Below are 21,154 nucleotides of genomic sequence, written 5' to 3'. Positions count from 1 at the left end.
ACTAACATTTCAGAAACAAAGCCTGCAGTTTCACCAAATTTGAAATCATTCTGGTATTTTCTTTATATGCTTTACAGTTTTAAAAAAACAGATATAATTAACATATAAGAGTGTATATGTTTAAGGTGCACAAAGTGTTTATTTGATACATTTATAAACTGCAACATCACCACTGTAGCAATAGCTAACACTGCTACAGGGTCACATAATAATCATATATGTTTTACAATTAAGAGCTCTGCTATGACTATATAGGCAAGAAAAGGAGCAGAAATTTTTCGAGTGTTATTTTAATAACCAGTCAATCTGACAGCATGATTTTGTGTTACTAGGTCTAGATGGGGGAAAGAAAGGCGGAGGAAGCAACAAATGTCCCAGCCACGGCTTTTTTTAAGAGCTAAAAATACTGCAGGATAAATACAGAATCATAAGCAATACTTAAGAAGTAAGTCTGACAGCACAGTGATACATGCTTACAACAAAATATTCATGGAGGGAGTCTGACAGTCCCAGCTCTCATTATTCGCTTCACCTGCACTGAACAAGCAGTTAGAAAAAAAGTTCATTCCTTTACTCCCATCAGCTCTCCTGGCAGTTGTTACATTAATTAAAGTTTTGGTTTTACAGGTCTGGGTGAGTGTGAGTGTAAGTGTGTGTATGTGTGTGTGTGGGAGGGGTGTAGTTGGTGGCCCAAGCCAGGAAAAAGGCTGCAAAGGCATTCACCTGGGATACCCTTCAGAAAGATGCCCACCTCTTTCCTGAGGGCACCACCTCGTCGCTGCTGCCCACAGTTCGGTGGTGTTACAGCACGCACTGTTTGCTACTGGGCTGCCTACAACTCTAATGCGTTACTTAATTTTCTAACTACTATTAGGATCTCGAAAGCGTTTTGTGATGCGCTGGAATGAAAGATGCTCCATAAAATGAAGTTTATTATTAGGATTATTACAGCTCCGGGGCCTAATATAAAGCAAAATTATAACCACATAGACTTCAAAGGGAAAATCAGAAGCCACATGTATCTCAAACACTGCCAGGTGGGCAGGGGCTGGGCGGGGGCGCGGGTCTGAGGCTCTCGTCCGGCGCCCCCCACCGCCACCAGCTCTCGCGGCACCATTAACCCGGTCCTGCCCGGACCTCTATCCCGGACGCCGCTTCTTAGGGTGGGGAAACGAGGGTCAGCGGTCGGCCCCGACTCCTTTCGGCCTCTCGTCGCCCGTCAGCTCTATGGGGACTCTCACACCCCACAGGCTGCCTCGCTCCGGGCCCCAGTCTCACCGCCTGGTTTCTAATTCCTTCACAGGCGCCTCAGTTTCTTCCAAATCGGTTTCCTCCTGTCTCCCACCTTGACTTTTTTTTTTTTTTTTTTGAAATCCAGGACGACACTCTTTCCTCCCTCCGCTGTCCCTCAGGTTGGCGGCTGTCTCCCTTCACCCTCTCTCCCGGTCCAGGACCACCAGCCCGGTCCAGATCTCCTCGGCCACTTCGCATTCAGCCCGCGGTGCCGCTCCCCTCCGTCCGGGGGTCTGGCTCGCGACCCGCGTGTCCCCTTCGCCAGCCCCTCGGCCAGGCAGCCCGGGTCGCCTCACCGCCCCCTTCTTCTCAGGCTGGCCGCCGCCGCCGCAGCGCATCCTCCAGCCCCGTCTTCTCCTGAGCCGGGTCTCCCCTCCCCTCCCTTCGCCCTCAGCCAATCCCCCGCCCGGCCCCGCGCGCCTGCCGCTCGCTCACCCGCGGACTCCCCGGTGTTGATCCAGTCCGGGTTGGCGATGCTGGCGATGGCGAAGATATCGGCGGCCAGAAAGAGACATCCTGAGATGATGGTCAGTTTATCCATCTCCCCGCCCCGCTCCCCCCACCCCCCGAGCCCCGGGCAGGCCGCGGCCTCACGCCTCCCGCCCCATGGGCCGCCGCCGGGGCCAGAAGACCCCACGCCGCCGCCTCGCTCCCCCTCGGCCCCCCGCGCGCCGCTCGCGCCCTCCGCGCGCCCGGGACTAGCAGCCGCGGCGCGGCCCGCACAGCCGGAACCGCCGCCCGCCCCGGAACTGCTCCGCCCGCCCGCCCCTCACCCGGAAGCGAAGCCGGGGCGCTGGCGCGGCCGGCTCCGGCTCTCGGCCCCTGACGACCCCGTTCCGTCCTCTCGGTCCAGCCCAGGCTGGCAGCCCCAGTCCTTCCTCCCGCCCGCCTCAGGCCTTGCTCCGCCCGGCTTCTTCTCGGTCGCCCGCCTCGCTGCCCTGGACTGGGCAGGAGCCGCTCTTCTTCCGGCAGGAGGTGGCCTCGCGACCGCCGAGGGAGCCAGTGACAAGCACTTGTCACCTTGTATTATCGTTGCTTCTGCCGTATCCGTCAGCCCGGGACTGCCCCATTTAGGGAATGATTAGGGACTCCTGCTTGCAGCAGGCACTGTAGGTGCTGGGGGTGCCGGAGTGGACAGGAGAAACAAGTTTCCTGCTCTCAGAAAGCTTACCTTCTAGTGGGGGAAGAGACAGAAACTTTGTTAAAAATTCATCTTTAATGCTAGGTGTTAATCTGTTAATTAAATTGGGGGTAGATCTGATGAGAGGTCTAGGGGGTGGCGGTTTTATGATACTTAGCATGACTAGGGAAGGTTTCACTGAGAACGCCACGTTCATAAAGACCTCATGCGTGAAGATCTGGGCAAGACTGTTCCAGACAGAGAGAAAAGGAAGTGCAAAGAAGGTTAGGGAAGCGGGCAAGGAAGAGGTTGGGCTGTTCAAGGAACTGCAAAACGGCCCGTGTGGCTAGAGAAAAAGAGAGGTAGGCAGAGATCAAATGTAGGACTTCGAGAGCCGTGATAAAGAGTTTGAATTTTGTTCTAAATGCAACAGGAAAGCACGGGAGGGTTTAAAGCAAGAGGGTGACAGGTCTTATTTAGTCTGTAAAGAGAGTATAGACTGTAGGTGGGGAGGGGAAAGAACAAAAGCAGGGATACCAGTTAAGAGGCACAGTAGTCCAGGAGAGAGAGAAATGTAGCTTTAGCTAGGATAAGAGTAGTGAAGATGGGGGACAATGGGCAGATAGGGTTGTTTTGTAGGCAGAGGAAAGGGCGTGCTGATAAATGGGAGGGTGGGGGCAGTTGAAAGAAAGGATTCAGGGAATGACTCCTAAATTTTTGGCCTGAGTAACTGGGTGTTTGATGATACTGTTTACTGAGGTGGGATGTGGGGAGGGGCTTAAGTTGGATGGAGAAACAGAAAAAGAGACGGTTGGCAGAATTTGTTAGCAACACATATGGTCTACCACATACGATTTTGTTATCAAGCGGAGGTTTCCTTTTCTTCCATGACTCATGTACTAAATCACTATTAACCCTGACGTTGAGTCCAGCTCTTTCTTTCCCAGATAGTTCCCCATGCAGTGGACAAGAAATGAGATGCTCATTTTCTCCATAAAGGCCACCTAGGTCATCTCTAGAAAGAACTAGAAGAGTGATATCTGTCTCTATTTTTGGAATGCCTACATGTCCACAGAACTCAGCAGGTTTCAAATTCCACCAGTCCAACAGCCTTGCAGAAATGCACAGAGTTATCAGTATCACCACTTAGATTGGGTAAGGAAGTTCAATTGCTTGCCGATAGACTTTCCTGTCCAAACATTGGTCTCTTATGGGGGAGGGGGGGAAGGGTAGGGTTTTTATTATTATTATTAAATCATATGTTTTTCCTCTGCCACAGAAATTGACACAAGCTGATTTATATGTTCCAGGGATTTAGACATAATGCATATCACATTACTGCAGGAATTTTTCACTGTTTGTTATTGTTTAAACATTGGAGAACTTTGGCGGAGTCATTTTCTTGGCTTCTTTCTGGTGTTTCTGCTGCCAAGTAATAGAAGAAACTCCAACTGTACAGTTCTAAATTCTCAAACAATGTCCACGGATGTTCACCATTGGGCCAGTTGAGAATCTTAGGGTGAAATATTGGAACACTTGCCTATTCTGACTCCCAACTAAGTGGAATTATGACTTGATTCTTGTGTTTAAAAAATACAAGTATAAATTCCTTCTTCTACCCAGGCATCCCTTCCTGTCCCTCCTACCTTTGCCCCTTCATGAGAGGTCTGAATCTAAGCCTAAAACACAAAAACAACTATTACAAAGTTAAAAGAATTTAAAAGTTTTTTTCTACCAGATTAATACCTGCACATCACTACAGACAACAGCCACCTATCCTATTCCTTACCAATCAGGATGTGGGATGAGAGGGGTGGGCAGGAACCAAATACTCTGTTTACAGATTTCCTATTAGTCCCAATAATTTGGGGCTGGTTTTAGCCCCCAGTTTGATTCTTGCTTGCCAATGTAGTGTTTCAGAGTCCCAAGACTCTCAGGACAGGACAGATCAGTCTGTTCTCTATATCTCAGTCTAGATTTTCGTAGAGGCAAACACTCGGGGTTAGGGAGACATGGTGTAATGGAGTAAAAAAGAATACAGAACCATATTTCAGTCCCACCCATGCTACTAACTTGAACCTGGGAAAGTCACATCACCTCTCTGGGCCTCTGTCTTCTATCTGACTAATAGACTCCCAGAGTCAGGCACTCTGTTTCAGTGATAGAACCTCCCCATCCTCTCACCTCTATGCAGAGCAGCTAGAACTTTTGTATCCAGAGAGAAGATGAGCCATGAGTCTCCAAAAGACAGAAAATCCTTAAGGACCCAGGAAAACAGAAGGTGCCCAGGAGGGAGCTATGCTAGCAGCCCAAAATCACAAATAGTCATTCTGTGGTTTTTAAAGGGCTCTGGACATAGCAGGCCTTGTCGTGATCGATGTTAGTCTTCAGCCCAGCAGAGGCTGAATCCAGAGGAGCCCTCAAGGAAAGCTGTGGAAGGGACAGTGCAATCACTCTTCTCTTTAAGGAGGATCTTTGGCCTGACAGGGTAAAGAACGCACTGCCTCCCTGGGGATCAGGTTTACCATGCAGGCTAACGATGTGGTGAAAGCACCATACATGTTCATCTGGGATTTCTGGGATTAGATGAAATGAAAGAGCTAAATCCAGAGGCTAGTAACTTGTGCGGGGGGTTCAAATATCATTTAGTCTCTTGGATTGGGTTCTGTGGAAGCTGACTTAGAGACAGATTATTGATTACAGTGCAAGAAGTTTACTGATTTAATGATGACAGTGCAAGAAGTTTAGGGAGTGCTCTTAGGATCAACTCCTGTGGAGGAAGGGAAGGAAACAGGACTGGGCAGAGGAAGCAGTTTGATACAGTCACAGGAGGCTTTGAGCCCACAGGGAGCTCTGAAGTGGTGACGGCTGTTCTGAGTTGTTCTGAGCTGGGGTTAAAGGGCCAACAAAGCCTTGATATCTCTGCTTGGACTAGTCATTGGATGCTAGTCACGGGGCATGACCTTGGATAATGTGGCTCTTCAGCCAAAGACAATTCCTTGAGAGGGCTGACAGCTGAGAGCTGTCAACCTACAACCTTCCCAGTAACTGGGGCATCAGTCCTCCAGTCCTGAAGGGGGACTAGGTAGGACAGTGCGGCATTTGCAACAGTGCACCCACGGTGCCGCATAGATCCACTTGCTTCTTCTTAGTTCTGAGGGCAGCACCTTCAGGACCCAGTGAAGTCTTTTCCTGTGGGAAGCTTACAATAGGAAGGTTAATGGGACAAAATAGAACTCTTGCTGCCGTTGCTGTAGCTCACCTTAATGTATGACTGACATACTCATCATTTCCTGCCTCTCCCATCCATCCTAGATTCCTCTCACCCTCAGCACCTCTAGGTGGCTTACATGGTGGCATGGCCCAGACCTCCATCCCTGAGGGGGTTGAGCCTCTGGTTGCCATGTACCTCTGAGGCTGTGGCTGCTGAATTTGTCTGTTTACTGTAAAATAGGGCAAAGGAGAACTGAGGCACCCAGGTAGATCATGTGGGTGCCAAGCCATTTTACTGCCGGTGAAAAACTGAACAATCATAGTGCTTCCCTGTGCCCAAGGCTATGTATGCTCCTCCTCTACAGGGGATGGGGTCCTCATTATTACCTGGGCAGCAGGTCCAGCTCCAGAATCCCGTCTTGGCATCTACTCGTTCGTGCTGTCCCTGGCATAAGCTGTTGCAGGTTGGGTTCTCTGGGAATACGCTGAGATGCAGGGCATTTACTGGGGAGTACTCTCCATCTGTGGACAGAAGGAAGCAAGTCTTGGCAGAGGGAGAAGTCCGGTTGCCGAGCAGTGATAGAAGGACCTCAGCAGGTCCTTAGGGAACTCTGAAGCTGAGATGGCCCTTTACAGTTGTTCAAGTTGGGCTGAGGGAGCCAGGTTTTTTACCCTGCATCGATCGGTCACTGGTTGCTAGCTGCCCTGGGTAGGTGTGATCTCGGGCAAGGGCTCTCTTCAGCTAGTGGCAGGTATGAGGTGGAAGAGAAGGAATAGATCCTTCAGTCCTGAAGGGGGATCTGGGCAGCACAGCATAGCATCCACAACAGTTGGTACCTTTCAGTTCTACCAGTCAGTGTGATCTTGGCATTCACTATAAAGAGTTTTCAGTCTGGGATGGAGGGAGGGTCCAGGGACCCCGTGCGCCAGGTCCCTCACAGGACCTTGAAGGCTGATGTACTTGATTCCTGCAAATGCTCACCATTCTTTACTGATAGGAAGATGGAGGGAAAGGATGCATTTTATGATAGAATTAATTTAGTGTCTGGACAGAAGCCTCGCCAGACTGAAGGAGGAATCAGGCAATCTATCACAAGGAGCTACCTGCAGGAGATGCCTTGAGGCTGAGAATAACAGGGAACAGGATGACATTTCCTTCTGAATAAGCCACCTGAGCACAAAATTTATCCAACAAGAAGTCTTCCGTGGTTAACTGGGTAAAGCCACAGAAGCAGCTGAATAAGCTGGGACCTCCCAGTTTACCATGGAAATCTTTGGACAGTGCTACACCTCACAGGTGCTTGATTACTGTTTGTTGAAGGCATGAACACAAGAGACTTTGCCTTTTAGTTTTATCAGAGTCCAGATGACAGTGCATGCGTGCGTGTTAAGTCACTTCAGTTGTGTCTGACTCTGCAACCCTGTGGACTGTAACTCACCAGGTTTCTCTGTCCATGGGATTCTCCAGACAAGGATGCTGGAGTGGGTTCCCAGGGATCTTCCCAACCCAGGGATTGAACCCTTGTCTCCAGCATCTATCTGCATTGGCAGGAGAGTTCTTTACCATTAGTGCCACCCGGGAAGCCCAGGGATGACAGTAGTACTGCATTATTACATTGTTTTCTATTTCTTATAGAATTTATTTTTGATAATTTATACTTTCCTAAAATTGTTCACTTCATCTGTTTTTTAAATTTAAGTTCCAGGAGGATAGAGCCTATGTTTGTTTTCTCTATTGTTGTGTCCTTTGCATCAGCAAAAACCATGGAGCAGGCTTCCAGTAAATATTTGTTGTGTGAGTGAATGTGTGTGTGGGCGGGGGGGGAATGGACTATTTTGGAAAAAAAGAAGGAAGAATTAATTCCTCTCCTAATCGTGACTCATTTTTTTCAGGCCACCCTTGGCCTTTTCTCATTCAAAACATTCATGAATAAAGTGCAGTTCCAAAGCAGTTGGCGCTGTTGATGTAACAGTGTTTGAAAATACCATTATTGGGAGCTCAGCAGGACATCTGTGCTCATCTATGAACTAGTCATGATATTCTGCAGACCATTCACATCTCTGAGGCCCCCTCCTCTAGGTTTCCTCCACCCTCTCCATTTCAGTAGTTTCCCAAGAATGGGTGATGAACCCACTGTGAGCCAGGCACTGTGTTAGTCCTGCAGAAGTTTTGTTTTTCTGCACCAAAATTTCCACATACTGCATTCTCCAGGGTCTGCTGAAGCATTGTGGTGACCGCACTGCCGCGCAACGTCTGGGAGGCGGCGTCGCAGCGCCCCCTGGGGGCCAGCTCGAGATCTCGCCACCGGCTATCGATCCGCAGTGCGCCGGCTCCTGGTTCGAAACAGTTGGGAGATGGACTGACTCCAGCTTCCGCTCAGGGAGGCCCTCCTGAGCGGCCTGGCCTCCCAGGGCCATGAAGAAGTCCGTCCCGAAAAAAGTTAAAGGTAACTGGGTATGTTCTGGAGACCAAGACTCCTTCACTTTTCCTCATCTGTAAAATGGGGACATCACACTCTTGGCTTCTGAGATAGCGTCTCACCATCTTTTGTTTACCAAACTATAATTTACATACAGGAAGAGCCCCCCCCCCCCCCTTTTTTTTTAGTGTACAGCTCTGTGAATTTTGATAATCACATATCCGCATTTAACCCCCTACAGTCAGGACGCGGCGCTTCCACAACCCCTAAATTTACCTTGTGATGCCCTTTTAATGCCAACTCCTTTTCCACCCCAGCTCCCGACACTTCTGATCTGTTTTCTATAGTTTTGCCCTTTCTACTGAGAATGTCACAAAAACGGAAGCATACAGTATGGAGTCTTTTGAATCTGGCTTCTTTCACTTAACCCTGCTGTCTTTTGTGACTGGGCTTCATAGATTATATCAGGAGCATGTTTAATTTGCAAGCTGAGGTTGGAACTCAGACCCTGTCTATGATGCCAGTTCTCTGTTTGCTCAGGAGCCATAGACTTGAGGAGGGAATGACCTGTTCCAGATGGCTCCCGTAATCCTGAAAAGTCTCAAAGATGGTGCCTTCTTTATACTAGGATTCTTGCCTGGAGAATCGCCATGGACAGAGGAGCCTGGCGGGCTATAGTCCACGGGGTTTGCAAAGAGTCAGAAATGACTGAGCGATTTAGCACACACTTAATTTTCCTTCCAGTCAGAGAGCATCTGTGGTTGTGAGGAGGGTGAGGTTGGAGACAGGCAAGGACACTTGCTTGAAGTTGAAAGGACTGTGAAACCCCTGGAGATGTGGGAAGCCCCACCCCCAACAGTGGGGAGGACTCCTGGACCCACTCCCCCACCCCCAAACACTACAGTCACATGGATTTGGCAAAGGTTTGGCAAGTAGCGGTTTGTCACTTCTTAAGGAAAAGTGCTGGCTGTGTGAAAGGCTGGAAGAGTGTGCTGAAAACAGGATTCCCCAGAAGCTTCCTGTGAACTGAAAATGAATCTCAGAAGCATCCTCTTGGAAAAGTAACTTGTTGTTCTAAATCACTCCTCAGTCTTTGAAACTTTTCTTATGAGATTTAGTTCTGTATAAAACATATTTCAATTCCTCACTACCCATTTTCCTGGATTTTCCTCCCAAATGCTTATTTTCTACTGTCCATTTCCATTGACATTGTCATGACATGCTTGGGTGAATGCAGTAACACTTTCTCTTCCAGTCTGGACCCCACAATCCATACAGCAGCCTGAGGTGTTTGTTTCTTTCTTTGAAGGCGATCTTAGCTTGTCCTGCCAAGATCATTTCTAAGCTTTTTTAAAATTTATTTATTTATTTCACTTTACAATATTGTATTGGTTTTGCCATACATTGACTTGAATCCGCCATCGGTGTACATGTCTAAGCTTTTCCAGTGAGGTAAAATGGCTGAGCAGGCTGTCTGCGACGGCTTTGCTCCTCCTGTCTGTCCCCTACTGGTCTCCTTTTATGTTCTTTCCTGTCTCAGAATCTTAGTTGTTCTCTTCCACCATACTTTGCTTAAAGCTCTCATATTGGGCCTTTCGACCTCAATTCAAATTTTACCTCCTCTGTGAAGCCTTGACCCGTCTTCCTCACAGGAGACTTAACCTGTTGGTCACCCTCAGAGCTCTCTGTATTTTTCCTGCATGTGTTACAGTTTGTTGTCCAACATATGTTTACACAGCTCATTGATATTTGTCTCCTTCACTTGGCTGGAAGATTCATGAGGGCAAGAAACACTTCAGTTTCTGAGCACACTGCCTGTATCAATAAATATTTGTTAAGTGAATGGATAATAATAACTAACTTTAATCAAACATTCACAGTGTGCTAGGCACTGGGAAAAAGCCCTTTAACTGTCTCCTTTAATTCTCATAACAACCCTCTGAATGGGTATTTTTATTATCCTCACTTTACTGATGCGGAAACTAAGGAAGAGAGAGGTTAAGTCAAGGCCCTAAGATTCTGGAGTTAGAACCCCAGTTACTACTGTCATGCTGCTATCTAGCAGAAAGACTAAAACAAATCTCTCCATTTTTAGGAAAACAAGTCAACCTCAAGGTCAAGCCATCTGTACACGACTTGAGCAAAACTCTTCAGACCAAACTCACTGTGGGTAGTCTGGGATTAGGCCTGATCATCATCCAGCATGGGCCCTACCTTCAGATCACCCACCTCATTACAAAGGGAGCTGCAGCCAGGGATGGAACACTCCAGCCAGGTGACTGTGATTTCCCCAGGCCCCTCCCGACCCGTCTACTCTACCTCCCTTTCATCTGCCTGCAGGGAGACTCAGGTTGTTAGGTTCCAGTGTAACAGTGATGATGGTGACATTGTTTGAGAGCTTTCAGTGGGCAAGCCAGCTGCTACTACTTGTATAACCCTCCCTGTATTTATTCGTTGAATTCTTTTATTTATTTATTTTTGGCTGCTCTGTTGCTGTGTGGGCTTTTCTGTAGTGGTGAGCAGGGGCTCCTCTCCTGTCGCAGTGCTTGAGCTTCTCACTGGTGGTGGCTTCTCTTGTTGTGAAGCATGGGCTCTAGGGCGCACATGCTTCAGTCGTGGCTTCCGGGCTCTAGAGCTCGGGCTCAGTAGCTGCGGCACACGAACTTAGGTGCTTCACGGCACATGGAATCTTCGCAGCTCAGGAATTGAACCCAGGACTCCTGCTTTGGTAGGCGGATTCTTTACCACTGAGCTGTCAGGGAAGCCCTATTTATTGAATTCTTATAATAACCCTTAAGATAGGAACTGTGGTTATCATCCAGCTTTTACAGATGAGGAAACTAAGGCTCAGTGAGACTCAGTTTCTTGTCCAGGTTCCCCCCATCTAGAAGGGATTCATATTCAGGAATAGTGTCACTCCAGCACTTATGGCTCTGTATGGATAAGGCTTTCTTCTTTCGTAGGCAGTGTGAATCATCATTAACGTTTAGATGTGTGACCTCATTTCACCCGGCTGACAATCCCCAAGGTAGATTCTACATTAAACTGATATACAGATGAGGAATCAGATATTTAGTAACTTGTACGTTGTCACACCAAGGAGTGAAGATTTGAACGCTGTCTTTGTCAGTATTGCCCTGCTTCTCTTGTCTGTAGATGAATGAATTTTCCATCCAATTCAAGACATTTTCCCAGTGCCTTCTCTGGGCTGTGCTCAGGAGTCAGGGACACACAATGGGATGGAAAGGTGGTGGAAGGAAAAACCATTCAGTGCGAGCTGGCCTGAATTCAGGCCCAGGCTGTACCTCTTTTGGGTCCTTTAACTTTCCTGGCCTCACTCACCTCATCTCTAAATTGGGATAACACCACCTTTGTCAGAAGTTGCTAGTATTTGATGAGATAATCTTTATGAAAATGCTTGGAGAGCCACAGTGCTATGGAAATATTGGCAGTCCTTTCTCTAAGGCTGTTCTTAGAGATTCTCCAGACTTGTATCTTGTTTTGTTGTTAACCAAAAATGATTGTGTATTGGTCAAAGTATTGGCTAATATTTTTGCATCAGGTCACCTGATGCAAAGAGCCGACTCATTGAAAAGGACCCTGATGCTGAGAAAGATTGAGGGCAGGAGGAGAAGGGGATGACAGAGGATGAGATAATAGGATGGCATCATCGACTCAATGGACATGAGCTTGAGCAACCTCCAGGAAATGGTGAGGGGCAGGGAAGCCTGGCATGCTGCAGTCCATAGGGTTGCAAAGAGTGGGACATGACTTAGTGACTGAACAACAACAATAAAAATGATTGTAGTACCACAGCCCTAGTGGATTAAACCACTGGTTTGCTACTCTGGTTACTTACTCGAATCACCTGGAGACCTTTTAAAATAAAAATGGTTTGGTCCCATCTCCCCAGAGGTTCTGATTCAGTTGGTTTGGGGACAGGGCAGTTCATGGTTTAAAAGCTTCTCAGGTTATTCTAATTGTAGTTAGGGTTAAAGGCGGTGGATTAAAGAATTAAGTGGATCAATGATGCTGTTATGAAAGTTTACCTCACCTTAAAATCCAAAGCATTTTCTCCACATATCACTATTTGGTGCTGGGGAACAACCTGCTAGAAAGAAAGTTCTGGACTTTCCATCCAACAGAACTCTAGGCCAGGCCCCATGGGCCTCTTCTTCCTGTTTTCCTTAGATTTTCTGGAGTCAGGGGACAGACGCTGGTTGATAAGCAGAGTGCACACTCACTGGAGTGGGATGGGCGTATGCTTTCATGAAACAGAATCTCCTGGTGGGGTCATAGTTAGTGGGCTCCTGGAGGTCAGAGGCAGTCTTGAATTCATCTTTTAATGAATTCAGGGGACTTACCATTAGCACTGGTGCATTTATTATGTCTGTGCTTGATAAATGAAGAGTAAGTGAGCATTTGTTCTAGGCATTTTGCAAGGTGTTTCCACATCTATTATCTAATCTTTGCAACACTCCTAGAAGGTAGATAACAAAATACAGAGGCTCAGAGAGATGAAGTAAATGTTTAGTACAGAGCTAAGTGGGTGGTCTAAGCTGATTTGAACCCCTGTCTGCTTAGAAAGCCCATACCTTTGACTAGAAAAGAGATTGCAATATAGAGTAAGTCCAGAGCCCCAGATCTCTTCATGACAAGTCAGGCACTTCTCTTCAAGGTCTGGGATTCAAAGGTTCTGTAACTCAGTCCCTTTGACAATGATTATGAGATTTTTAGGGCTGATGGTCCTAGAAACCTGATTTTTTTTTTTTTTAACCCCGTTACCTCCCAGCCCCATTATTTCTTACGTGCTTTGAATTTCTCTTCTTTTGGTGTTTCTTAATAGGGGTTCATCTTGATTTCCTAATTTATTTTGGCTAAACTTTAAAATCCTTTTGGCCAGCATAGTTTTTAGCAAACTCTGATATCCAGAATCTTAAGAAGTTAATATAGCATTTTTCTTTTCTTGGAGAAATTAATATAGATTTGAAGGTAAAAATTATGTACTGGTCACCAGCCTTACTAGGCCACATTAATTCAATAAGCATTTCCTGAATGCCTGCTGTGTGCAGGCATCAGGCACTGTGGTGTAATGGTGAGCCAGTCATACGTGGCCTCGAGTCACACAGAGCTTATGGAATTTACAGCCTAGTTGAGAGAAATGGGAGAAAAATAAAAGCTACTTTTTGGTAGTGGCTTGGCTGCTGAAAAGTTGATTAAATATAGATAACTGGGACAGTTTATACAATGTGGTTCCTTCAGCCCATTAAAACAAAAAGTGTATAATATTAATATTTATGAATGACAAATTGGTGCTTCTTTATGAAAGACAGTGTTAATGTCTCTTGCTAGAATAATCACATTCATACAATGACACCTTTGGTTTATAGCCAGGATGGTCAGGCAATTAAGCTGTTTATTTTCTGCCCTCTCGATACGTCACGTTTTTAACAACATAATTAAGTAGCATGTCAAGCCATAGGTTTCAGCTCTAAACACCCCTTTTAACATTAGGCAAGTAAGCTTATCCCATGAGGGTTTCTTTTTTTTTTTACATTTTAATTAACCTCTATAGGGTGAACAGCTGTTTCAGATTACACAATCTGCAGGTAGCTGGGAGAAGCCCTGTTTCATTCTGAAATTAGCCACAGCTGTCTTTAAAGACCAAAGTAGAAGCTTTTCTCCACCCATCTCAGTATTCATTTTCTTTAAAACTGTGACCTTTGTTTCTGATAGAATCAAGCACTATGGAAATTTGTCTTTGGTGTTCCTTGGAGGCTTCCTTTAGGATCAGCATAATTTCCAATTATAGCAGAGTAAGGAATAGTGCTTCCCAGGTGAGACTCAGTGGTAAAGAATCCACCTGCCGATGCAGGAGACACGGGAGATGCAGGTTTGACACCTGGGTTGGGAAAAACCCCTGGAGGAGGAAATGGCAACCCACTCCAGGATTCTTGCCTGGAAAATTCCATGGACAGAGAAGCCTGGTGGACTACAGTCCATGGGGTCACAAAGAGTTGGGAAGTAGTAATAGAGAAAATACTTCATCTTGACTCTCTTCTACTCTGAGGTTAGACCTCAGCTGTCTTAGAATGAGGTGATTGAGGGATCCCTAGCTTCCCACGCACAGCAGGGTAAACATTCTTTGGGACTTATTAGGGTCACTTTATCTGATGTTAGCTCTGAAGTCTCCATGACCATTTGGCAGGATGATAGTACTTGTACGAGCTGATAACTAAGATTTTATTTACCCAATGTGACTCTGTCCTTAAAAATCAATTTCCCTGTATTCCTTCTTCTCTTGCTAGATGCCCTTATACCAGTCAGGGGTCTTAACTGCAATCAATAAAGAAGTTCTGTTGTTGTTGTTGTTCAGTCTCTTTAAAATGTCATGTCCAACTCTTTGCAACCCCATGGACTGTAGCACACCAGGCTTCCCTGTCATTTACCATCTCTCAGAGTTTGCTCAAACTCATATCCTTTGAGTCAGTGATGCCATCCAAACATCTCATCCTCTGTTGTCTCCTCCTGCCTTCAATCTTTCCCAGCATCAGGGTCTTTTCAAATGAATTGACTCTTTGCATCAGGTGGCCAAAGTATTGCCCTTCCAGCATCAGTCCTTCAAATGAATATTGAGGATGTTGGCAATTTGATCTCTGGTTACTCTGCCTTTTCTAAATCCAGCTTGAACATCTGAAAGTTCTAGGTTCACATACTGTTGAAGCCTAGCTTGGAAAATTTTGAGCATTACGTTGCTAGCGTGTGAGATGAGTGCAATTGTGTGATAGTTTGAACATTCTTTGGCATTTTTTATCTTTGGGAGTGGAATGAAAACTGACCTTTTCCAGTCCTGTGGCCACTGCTGAGTTTTCCAAATTTGCTGGCATATTGAGTGCAGCACTTTCACAGCATCATCTTTTAGGCTCTGAAATAGCTTAGCTGGAATTCCATCACCTCCACTAGCTTTGCTCATAGTAATGCTTCCTAAGGCCCACTTGACTTTGCACTCCAGGATGTCTGGCTCTAGCTGAATGATTACACCATCGTGGGTTATCTGGGTCATTAAGATCTTTTTTATATAGTTTTGTGTATTTTTGTCACCTCTTCTGAATCTCTTCTGCTTCTGTTAGGTCCATACTGTTTCTGTCCTTTATTGTGCCTGTCTTTGCATGAAATGTTCCCTTGTTATCTCTAATTTTCTTGAAGAGAGCTCTAGTCTTTCCCCTTCTATTGTTTTCCTCTATTTCTTTGCATTGTTCACTTAAGAAGGCTTTGTTATCTCTCCTTGCTGTTCTTTGGAACTCTGCATTCAGATGGTTATATCTTTCCTTTTCTCCTTTTCCTTTTGTTTTGCTTCTTTTCTCAGCTATTTATAAGGCCTCCTCAGACAACCATTTTGCCGTTTTGCATTTATTTTTCTTGGGGATGGTTTTGGTTGCTGCCTCCTGTACAATGTAATGAACCTCCGTCCACAGTTCTTCAGGCACTCTGTATCAGATCTAATCCCTTGAATCTATTTGTCATTTCCACTGTATAATCATAAGGGATTTGATTTAGGTCATACCTGAATGGCCTAATGGTTTTTCCTACTTTCTTCAAGCTCTCCCTTGAAGTTTAAAGAACTTACTTCAAGTTCTATAAAGGCACTGAATTTAGAACATTTAATCTGACAGAATTCCTGGAAAGCCTTGAGAACCAGGTTTGGAAAATGACGAGAGAACAAAAGGCCATGGAAACTGGATGCTCCTGTCTCTTCTCTGTATCGCCTGCTTCAGGTTTAGTGACCCAGGGGGACTGACCAATAGCTGGACCTAGTCTGCATGTCCAGGCCTTAGCTGCTGGGTATAAATGAATAAATTGGGTCTATTTAACATCCAGTTGGGAGGTCCAGGGACGTGACTGTCAAGATGTGGTTCTCTTTCCATCTATTGGGGGCTCAGAAGCTGCATGGCTGGCCATCATACTCCCCTCCCTCTTCAACTCTGTCCTACGATAGGGGACCTAGGTGTCAAATCCCTTTGAACTTCCATACTCTCTGCATACACATCTTCAACTTAATTAAAGCGTGCTAAATGTCCAGTGTTATATGTAGAATTACTTGCTCAATGAATACTGCATAAGGAAAGAATATTAAACTGAAAGGCTTGATGTTTAATATGGTCTGCTTACTGTGGAGGGCATTGGCGATGGCCAGGCAGGTATAATAGAAAGTAGGTAATTTGTTCACTTAGTGTAAGTGATTTTTTCCTTTAACAGTAGTAGCCATTTATTTTACTTGAAACAAGCACATTTTTAGAATCTTCAAGGATGGTTCAGATTATAAATCATTTTTAGCCTCTGTCACACCAAGGACTTCTGAAATGTTCTAAAAACATGCTATAATATCTACCGTTACACTGACTATTAAGAAATATCTTGCATGTATTCATTATTCACTGAGAGGATCATTTTTTTTTTTTTTATTAAATAAAGTTTGAAGCCTGGTTTTGGTTCAAAATGAACCAACAATATGAACCTATAAAATGAAATACCTCACCAAAAAAAAAAAAAAAAAAACCCACAGGAAGAAACATTGCACATTGAAGACAGAAATGGCATGATCTTTTTTAAACCATCATCTTAATTTTACTGAATTTTTTCCCTTTTTCAGGTGATGTTTTGATTAGTGTTGGCTATGCAAATGTGTTAGGTTATACTCTTCGAGAATTTTTAAAGCTTCTGCAACATACCACCATAGGAACAATACTACAAATAAAAGTTTACCGAGATTTTATAGACATACCCCAAGAATGGCAAGAAATATATGATTTAATCCCTGAGACCAAATTCCCGATCACACGGTAAGTAGTTAAGTTTAGGAAATCTTTGTTATACTACAGAATTCCTTGGGGTCTATGAAGCACAGAGTCTTACTTAAATGTGAGAATTATCAATTGGACCTTGTAGGAGGAATTAATGACACTGTCACTGTGCAGTGGGTTTCTAAATCCTTTTACAATCTGTAGGACCTAATATGAGGCAGAATGATAAAGGCAAGAAAGAGCCTTGGACATGGAGTTTAAAAAGGACCAAACTACATAGTGGCAACTCTGCCTTCAAACCCAGATACGTGACTCCCCCTTTTCCAAAGTTAGCCCTTAAACATGTGCTGTGAATCCCTTTCCTCATTTGTTTCCAGCATATTCAATTCTCTCTCTGGATCCTTCTCAATAACCGTTAAGCCTGTTTAAAACTCTTCCATCTTAGCAAAGCCCACTTTAATTCCACTCCCCTCTCCTTTCCTTACCTGCCACTGTCCTGTCCCTTGACTCCAAAGCTGTTGAAAGAGTTGTATTAGACATTACCAGTTCCCCAGGAGACACCACATCCCACCTTGGTGCAGACCTTGGTTGAGAGCCCTTTACCCCAAGGTCACCTGCAACCTTCATACTGCTGATTTCAGTGGACTCCTCTCAGCCTCTAATTTTGCCTGGCTTCTGAGCAGCAGCAGGCACTTTACAACCTCCCACCTCAACTCTTGTTGAAATATAATTTCCCCAGACTTCTGGAATACCATATTCCCTTATCTCCTTTTGTCACTTCCTCGTGATTGCCTTTTACCAAGCCTTGTCTTTGGCTTTCTTCTCTCAATCTGCTAAGCAAACTCCTTGGTTTCTATTAGTATTTATACATTAATAATTTCCAAATTGTATTATCTCTAAACTTGTATAAACACCCACTTGATATCTGTATCATAAACCCCTTAAACTCATTATGCCTAAAATAAAAAGCCAGTTTGCCACTGTCTTAGTGGGAGAGCATTTGCTTAGTCAAACAAGTCAGAAATTTAAGGGCTGGCTTGATTTCTCTATCTCCTTTTTCTTTAAGTGGCACATTTAGTGTTCTGATCCAAGAGTTATTGTTATTAATTCTGACCAGATCCCTAAGCACTAACTGTACAGCTGTGTACCTTTGCTTATTGGGATGTGCTCAAAGAAGTATGGCTAGGGGCTCTTTACTAAGATTAAAAAATGGCCCATATTACTTCAGAGTCCAGCTTGTGGCCACGGGGACTTTGCTTATCTCCCTCACTGTTTCAGACAGTGTTGAGAGCAAGGAGGATATATAGGAGAGCTTTTTCCAGGGGCCAGTAATACTCTATTACTTGACCTGCGTGGTAGCTACCAAGGTGTTTAGAATTTTTTTTCATTCAACTTATTTGCATTTTTCTGTTTCAAAAAATTTTTAATGAAAAAAAATTGAATTGCTAAATTTACAAATCTAAGATTTCATGGAAAGAATCATCATCTCTGGTTTCTCCTGAAAAACAAAAGATGGGCTCGCGTCCCCAACATGGTAACAGTGGACTAGAGCTGGATAGCAGTTGTTCCCTTCAGATCAGATACAGAATGGGGAAAATTTTTCTCCCAATAACTAAACCAATCCTGCTTTGATTAAAAATCATTAATGATAATACTGAACTTATTGTTTACTATGTGATGGACACCGCTTTACAAGCGTTGTACCACTTAATCCTCATGACAGTTCTATTTATCCTCGTTTTACAGATAAGAAAACTGAAGCCAACAGAGGAGTATGTAAACTTGCCAGAGGCCACAGGGCTAAGTAGTATATGTCTGTTTTCAGAGCAGCAACATCCAATAAGAATTCTCTATGCTAGTGGAAATGATCTGTATTTGTGCCATCCCGTGTGGTAACCATTAGCCACAGGTGGCTACTAAACTCCTGAAATGTGAAGACTTGTAACTGAGGAATTTTAAATTAATTCAAGTTTAATCAGTTTTAAATTTAGCAGCCACACATAGCTGGTGGACCCTGTATTGGAGAGTTCAGCTCCCGAAACTGAGCTCTTCACCATTTGCTTATGGAACAACTACATTCTAAGTAGAGTTTGAGATTCAGAATATTAAAAATCTAGGCATGGCAGGTTGACCATTCAAAAGCAAACACAGAATACCACAATTTAAGTTATGAGGCTAAAATCCACAAACTTAGAACACCACCAATCATGTTCTGAATCCCTTAATTAAGCAAAGGGCTTAAAGCTAAGGCATGTTAGCACCTTATGTGGAAAAGGGTGAGGAAGGGGCAGAAGGGGAACGAAAAGGTTTATTTTGCAAAGTTCTAAGGCTTCTTTCAGGAGCAGATAGCACTGAGTGCACAATTGGCCATGTGATGCTCTGGGCAGGCCTAGTGATATTAAAAACTGTTTCCAGCGAACCCTGACCTATGCTGGCTTGTGGCATTTCTATCTAATGCCAGTTAAATAAGAACCTGGCTCTGCCACCTGTCTTTATGGTGATCTAATAGAGCTACAAAGAAGGTCCTTTGAGTCTGAAGGCAAACTGTTCTAGTCCTGAGATCTGCTGAATCTCCTTGCATGGCACTACATCAAGGATTACAGAAAATCGTACAATTTAAGACTAGTGGCTTTCAGAAAAAAATGACTCAATACCAAATGCTATTACCAGAAGAGACAAACTTTAGGGAAGATCTGTTCAGATCCTTAGGAGCAAGCAAACAAACCAAAAAACCCCACAAGCAGGCCTCCAAGGATGTTAGGGAAAACACTAGTAAGTCTGATAGGTTGGAGGGACTGGGGTAGGCAAGAACCATTTCCTATTAGCAGGACAGAAGGTAACGGAGGTTCTTAATTACAAAGATCTAGTTTTGGATCTGCTGGCTAATAGCACCAGAATGAGGGGTAGCGCATGACAGCATTTGCTCAGGAAAATAATAGCAGGTGCAGGTGCTACAGGAATTAGAAAAGTTCAAGAACTCTGTTGGCAAACTAAAAAAAAAATAGAATCTTCACAAGTTTTTGGATGGCAACAGCAAGGTGGAACAGTGCATGATGAAACATCTGGGTGGAAGGGTATTCTACAGATCCACATTTGTAAACCCAATTGAGAAGCAAAGAATGATGCTCAGGAGCAAAAATAAAGATTCAAAGGAATAACCAATGATAAGCATATTGAAAATCTTTGAGGCCCATTATTTCTGGACACCTCCTTGGAAATCAGTAATTTTCTATTATTTCAGATCCCATGAGACCCATGAAAACTGATTCTGTGGGTAAGATGGCTACACTGACCTGTTATTCTGTGTGAGGGGAAATCAACCCACCCTTTAAGGTCTGCTTCTGGTCAGTAGTCTCTTAAGTCTGTGCAAAGCTTTTTAAAGTAATGTGAAATAATTTAGGGCAGAATTTGATTTCCATTTAGGAATGTAAACAAATTTAAAGGTAATTTAAACAAATTTAAAGAGGATCTTAGTTCTACCAGGCACTGAACCTGAGCCCTTGGCAGTGAAAGTATGGAGTTCTAACCACTGGACTGCCAGGGAATTCCATAAAGGTAATTATTAAGAGAAGATTTTCAATAACACAGACAGGTAGTGCTAAAGCTAAACTGTATTTTTTCTTTTATGATCCAAAGCAGGTTTTAAGACATCTTTTGATAATGAATGTGTAGACATTAAGAATCCATTTCATTCACTAGTCTTTCCATTTCAGCACAACAAAGAAAACTGAGGAGGCAAAAGATGGATCTGTCACAAGCACTGATGATGATGAAGCTTTTGATACAAGACTTAAGTACTATAAATATCCACGGTCCACTGGACATTACCCTGTAAGGCGACCAATGTCTATCTCCAGAGAATGGCATGGATATAAAAAGAAGAACCATGTAATGCGTGTAGGAAAAGACATTAACTGTGATGTGATGATTCACAGAGATCAGAAGAAAGAAGTCAGGGCCCCTTCTCCCTACTGGACCATGGTGAAGCAAGACAATGAAATCTCCTCCTCCTCATCAGCTTCCTCCACCTCAGATGCATTTTGGCTGGAAGACTGTATCCCTGTTGAAAAGGGCAGTGGTGAACCAGTATCACGAGTTGGTTAGGCAGCAGTTTTCAAATCTGTGACCACAGAAGCATTTATCTTGAAAACACCCATTTTTTTGGTGCACTTTTGAGTGTTAGGTTGATAAATACTTGAAAGAGACAGACTAGAAACAGAAGAGGGAGAAGATGAGGGGGAAAAAAAAAAAACCACACCAAAATTGTGCCACAGTGAAGATAAACATAAAAAACGAAGCAGTGCAAA

The 21,154-nt window shown here is 44.4% G+C and overlaps 2 protein-coding genes across 3 annotated transcripts in view; one reads left to right on the top strand and one right to left on the bottom strand.

Moving 5' to 3' along the window:
• Positions 1-2,037, bottom strand: part of MOSMO (modulator of smoothened) — a 74,788-nt gene extending 72,751 nt beyond the window's left edge. The window contains exon 1 of the mRNA XM_043914492.1: positions 1,729-2,037. Coding sequence (XP_043770427.1) covers positions 1,729-1,834 — 106 coding nt within the window. The 5' untranslated portion in view covers positions 1,835-2,037. The remainder of the gene's footprint in view (positions 1-1,728) is intronic.
• Positions 1,441-21,071, top strand: PDZD9 (PDZ domain containing 9). Of its 2 annotated transcripts, XM_043914490.1 has the most exons (6): positions 1,441-1,820; positions 3,361-3,568; positions 7,839-8,073; positions 10,142-10,321; positions 16,697-16,886; positions 20,561-21,071. In XM_043914490.1, the coding sequence occupies exons 3-6, from the start codon at positions 8,043-8,045 to the stop codon at positions 20,949-20,951; spliced, it is 792 nt and encodes a 263-aa protein (XP_043770425.1). In that variant the 5' UTR covers positions 1,441-1,820; positions 3,361-3,568; positions 7,839-8,042; the 3' UTR covers positions 20,952-21,071. The 2 variants fall into 2 exon arrangements, with proteins under 2 accessions (XP_043770425.1, XP_043770426.1); XM_043914491.1 differs by lacking the exon at positions 3,361-3,568 and having other exon boundaries at positions 1,729-1,820.
• The last annotated feature ends 83 nt before the right edge of the window (positions 21,072-21,154 follow it).

This window comes from Cervus elaphus, chromosome 10 (genome assembly GCF_910594005.1).
Source record: "Cervus elaphus chromosome 10, mCerEla1.1, whole genome shotgun sequence".
In the NCBI taxonomy this organism is placed as follows: Eukaryota; Metazoa; Chordata; class Mammalia; order Artiodactyla; family Cervidae; genus Cervus; species Cervus elaphus.
This window is presented reverse-complemented; position numbering and strand designations above follow the sequence as displayed.